General features: G+C 32.9%; 1 protein-coding gene across 1 annotated transcript; it reads right to left on the bottom strand.

Annotated features, from left to right (window-relative positions):
* Window positions 1-204: 204 nt before the first annotated feature.
* LOC106002623 (serine/threonine-protein kinase D3-like) lies at window positions 205-4,074 on the bottom strand (the record flags this gene model as incomplete). Its single annotated transcript, XM_013037473.1, has 3 exons — window positions 205-361; window positions 2,251-2,374; window positions 3,891-4,074. Coding segments are annotated over 3 exons (465 nt in total), but the record flags the coding sequence as incomplete, so codon positions are not given.
* Window positions 4,075-4,312: the final 238 nt, after the last annotated feature.

The raw sequence follows: 4,312 nt of genomic DNA, 5'->3' as shown, positions 1-4,312 counted from the left end.
GAAGGTGGCTCAGTGGTAGAGTGCTTGCCTTGCATGCATGAGGCCCTGGGTTTGATTCCTCAGCACCACATAAGCAGAAAAAGCTGGAAGTGGATGGAGCTGTGGCTCCAGTGGTAGAGCACTCGCCTTGAGCTGAAGAGCGGAGGGACAGTGTTCAGGCCCAGAGTTTAAGCCCCACGACCGACAAAAAAAAAACAAACAAACCAAAAACATAACAGTGACTGCTAATAAACTGCATTAGGCAAAAATATATTTTCATGCTTTTCCTATGTAATATTCTTACCTTGTAATATTTTGATCCAGATTCATTTTGAAATAATGTTAGACATTTGCTGTCAAGTCTCCAATAATGCCTTTTTCTCTATAAAATAGAGATCAGAAAACTGGTTAGGTTAAAAAATAATGTACTTTTCCTTTAAACCCCAACATGAATTTGTATTTTCGAATAGGCTGAAAATTCTCCAAACATAAAAAAGAAGTATAGAGTCACTCATATCCTATTCTTCACTCTTATTCCAGCGAAGGCAATAGTGTTAGGTTCTGGAGAATCATTTACAAGAAATATTAGTATCCACATATAAATATCTATGAATTCATCTATGGGCTAAATTTATAGAAGCCTGAATCACTCTATCAAAAGATGTGCATATATCATTTTTTGATAGTATTCTAAAGTTTAGAGTTATCAGAAAAACATGAGATTATGTATTATACAGATCCTCACTAATGCAGCTATAAAACTTCTTGATCTCTGATATACTAAAAAGTGAAAACTGGTATTTCATGCAAGTTTAAATTAGTATTTCTTTTATTATAAATAAAATCAGCTTGTTTGTTTGTGCCATACTGATTTTTGGACTCAGGGACTTGTACTCATGCTTGGCTTTTTCACTCAAGGCTGGTACTCTGCCATTTGAACCATACCTCCAGTTTTAAATCAAATCCTGAAGTTTAACGCATTTGTATTTTCTTCCCTGTGAACTCTGTTCATATTCTTTGCCTATTATTCTCCTGTGCTATAGTAATTTTCTAGTCAATTTGGTAGCATTATTCATATATTGTGAAATTAATTCATTTACCGTATGAGTTAAGAAGACATTTTTTCCAGTTTGCTATTGTTTTGCTTTTGGTATCTGCCATACAGAATTTTCTGTGAAACTTTTTATTGATCTTTATTTTGTTTTCTTTTCTATTGACAGTTGATAAAGTAACCCTTCTATGGTTGTCTTACTGGTTTATTTACAATTAAGTCTATGATCCATTCAGGTTACAAAGTATTAGGTATATTTCTGTATTAATTCTTTTATGATGATACATGGTTGTGCTAATATCTGGTAGTCTTTTCCCTATAGTATGCTGGACATATGATTAAATTCTTTAACATATATTACTCCAAGTTTCATTTCAAAGGATATGGACAATAAAACAAAAATATATAATTGAAGACTGTATTGTTATATGTAACTTTATTGAAACTAGTGAAGTGTATCAAGTACTTCATTTTATTCTTAGAAGGCTTAAGGGTAATCTATTCAGCAAATTTAAAAAATAATAATAGTTACTAATATTTATTGAGTGCTTACTATAATGCCAAACTTTATAAGCTCTTTACATTTGATCTATGAGATTTACAACTACTTATGCTGGTTTCACAGATGAAGAATCTGAGGCCTAAAGAAAAATAAGTAACTTTTCCAAGTTTACAATTTTAGTAAGTCACAGTCTAGCTCCCAAGTCTGTATTTTTAAATACCAAACTTTGCTGAATCTTCATTATCAACTGTTACCAAACTGTAATTTCACTATTTCTCTTCTTTGCTAAACAGATCTAAAAGGTAACCTGTATATTTACAATACATTTAAAGCCTACATAAAAACTGTTTCTTATCTTTGCAATAATTTAGGATAACTTTTCAGATGAAGCTCTAGTTCATTTCACTTGTATCTGAATTTCTTTTGAGTTGTTACTTTTCACTGTGGCATATTAGATCTGATCTTGTAAAATCCTGAATGGCCTTCCATTTTATAAAGATAATACACTGTACACTTAAAATTTTTTCTTTACAAGAATAATTATAATTCCAGCTTGTTACATATCCCTATAGGACATAAAATGTCTTAAGCTATATATTAAGGTATTTGTTAAGACATCTACCACATGTATCCACTTCATCCTCATTTTGAAGCAAAAAATGCATGAAATAAAACTCATAATCAAGCTTTTCTAGAATATTAAAATATGATTACTGACCAGATTATCCTTGCTGGTATAATGCACCATCCACCCTTCCTTCACCATTGTGCTGCTCTTCCTCTTTGTGTGCTTTATGGACTGTACAACTCTCATTAGCGGAATATTATTGCTTGTTGATGGACTAAAAAATAGTTATAACCTATAATAAATATTTGTAATTCTCATTTGAAATAAGCATATATTCCAGTCTCACTGAGCTAAAATATTTCAAACTATCTGAAGACCACGATTACTTAGTTAATAAACTATCCATGTATTGATGAAATATAACTTATGAAAACTAAGATAATATGGTAAATATTTACAATTTGTCATGAATTTTTTTCTAGACCTTCATAAATAAATCTCCCCAACTAGAAGTTGAGACTGTAGGAGAGTCTCATTTAGGTTTGCTGTTGAGTTTTCATATACTAAACAGCATGATATATTTGCAAATTCGTAACAAAGAAAAACATGTATACTCAAATTCACAGGGTTCAAATTCATCTGATGTGAGCAAAAAGTACTTCTAGTAGAAGACATTTAAACATAAATAACTTATAGACACTAAGAAAAAATTTAAAATGTACTGAAAGCCAATCACAACGAAATATGGATCAGAAATATAATCAGAAAAAATGAGCAATTTGGACACCAAATAAAAAAATAGTTTTGCAATTTCAACTAATACTTAAATACTTAAAAAACTATAAAGTACTTATCATTAAGAAACCACATGGGCTTTACAAGTGGAGTAAACATCAATTTTTAGTAATGACAACAGCTATAATTTAATGGTAAGTCAAAGTGAACAAATGACTCAGCCATGTGAAACAGATAAGCCATCAATTTTCCCAAAAAAAACTCTTCAATGCCAATGAAAAAAATTATCAAAATAGTTGCATTTTGCTACAAGAGGGGATATAAATACTGAATTTACAGAAATACAATGGATATTTAAGTTCTATAGTCCAATGTGTGTATGCTGGTCTTGGGGCTTAAACTCAGGGCCTGGATGCTGTTGCTGAGCTTTTTTGCTTGAGGCTAGCTAGAGCTCTATCATTTAGAGCCACAGCTCCAAATCTGGCTTTTTAGTGGTTAATTGGAGATGATGAGTTTCATTGGCTTTTTCTGCCTAGGGCTGGTTTTGAACTGTTATCCCCAAATCTCAGCCTCTTGAGTAGCAAGGATTACAGGTGTGAGCCACCAGCACCTAGCAAATCCAGTAACACTTTAAAAAGTGTTAATAGATTAATTATGGCAGTATGAAAGCTACCCCTCGCACTGACTTTATCACCACATCCTCAGGAATATGTTTTTACTGTCAGCTAATCTGCCTGCCTGTGTGAATAACTGGCTGCTTTAGCAGTGTACTACTGGCACCTTGTGGTGACTGCTCTACAATTAGGTATTCTATCTAAACTACATTGAAATAAAACTTGAAAATAAGGATTACCATACTTTCCTATCTTGAGTGGATGGCAAAGGTGAAATAAGTCATTTCAGAAATGCTGTGGTGCATGTAGAATTAGTTATGCTTTAATTAGATTTTTAAATTACATTCAAAGTTCCACTTATATACACCTTTTTGTTAATGGAGACTTTGGCCTGATTTTGCATTTGGCAAGGTAGCTTAATAGCTACAACAGAAGTATTACCTAATTGTTTTAACAGGTTCTTCATCTCGATCCACATCAAGATCAGATGGATCCAGAAAGAACATTTTATCTTCTGGGGGAGAGGGCTCTTCAGTGTCATCCAAGCCCCGACTACCATCACTGTTCATGTCATTATTATCAATGTCCATTGGTATATCCGTATCTGTTCCTAGACTGGAAGGTTCTGAGAAAAAGCACAAAACTGTTAGCATTTTAGAATTTCTGTATGACAAAAGATACCACATATAAACAAAATAAAAACCTCCATAGTTTATGATCAATTAATTTTCTAGAAAGTACCTAGACAATTCAACGAGGAAAGAATTTATTTTTATTTATTTTTTTGGGGTCCGGTCGTGGGGTCTGAACTCTGGGCCTGGGCGCTGTCCCTCAGCTCTTCAGCTCAAGGCTAGCGCTCTACC

The sequence above is a fragment of the Dipodomys ordii genome, unplaced genomic scaffold (genome assembly GCF_000151885.1).
Source record: "Dipodomys ordii isolate 6190 unplaced genomic scaffold, Dord_2.0 Scaffold15182, whole genome shotgun sequence".
NCBI lineage: Eukaryota > Metazoa > Chordata > Mammalia > Rodentia > Heteromyidae > Dipodomys > Dipodomys ordii.
Note: the sequence above shows the minus strand (reverse complement) of the source record. Positions and strands in the feature narration are given on the sequence as shown.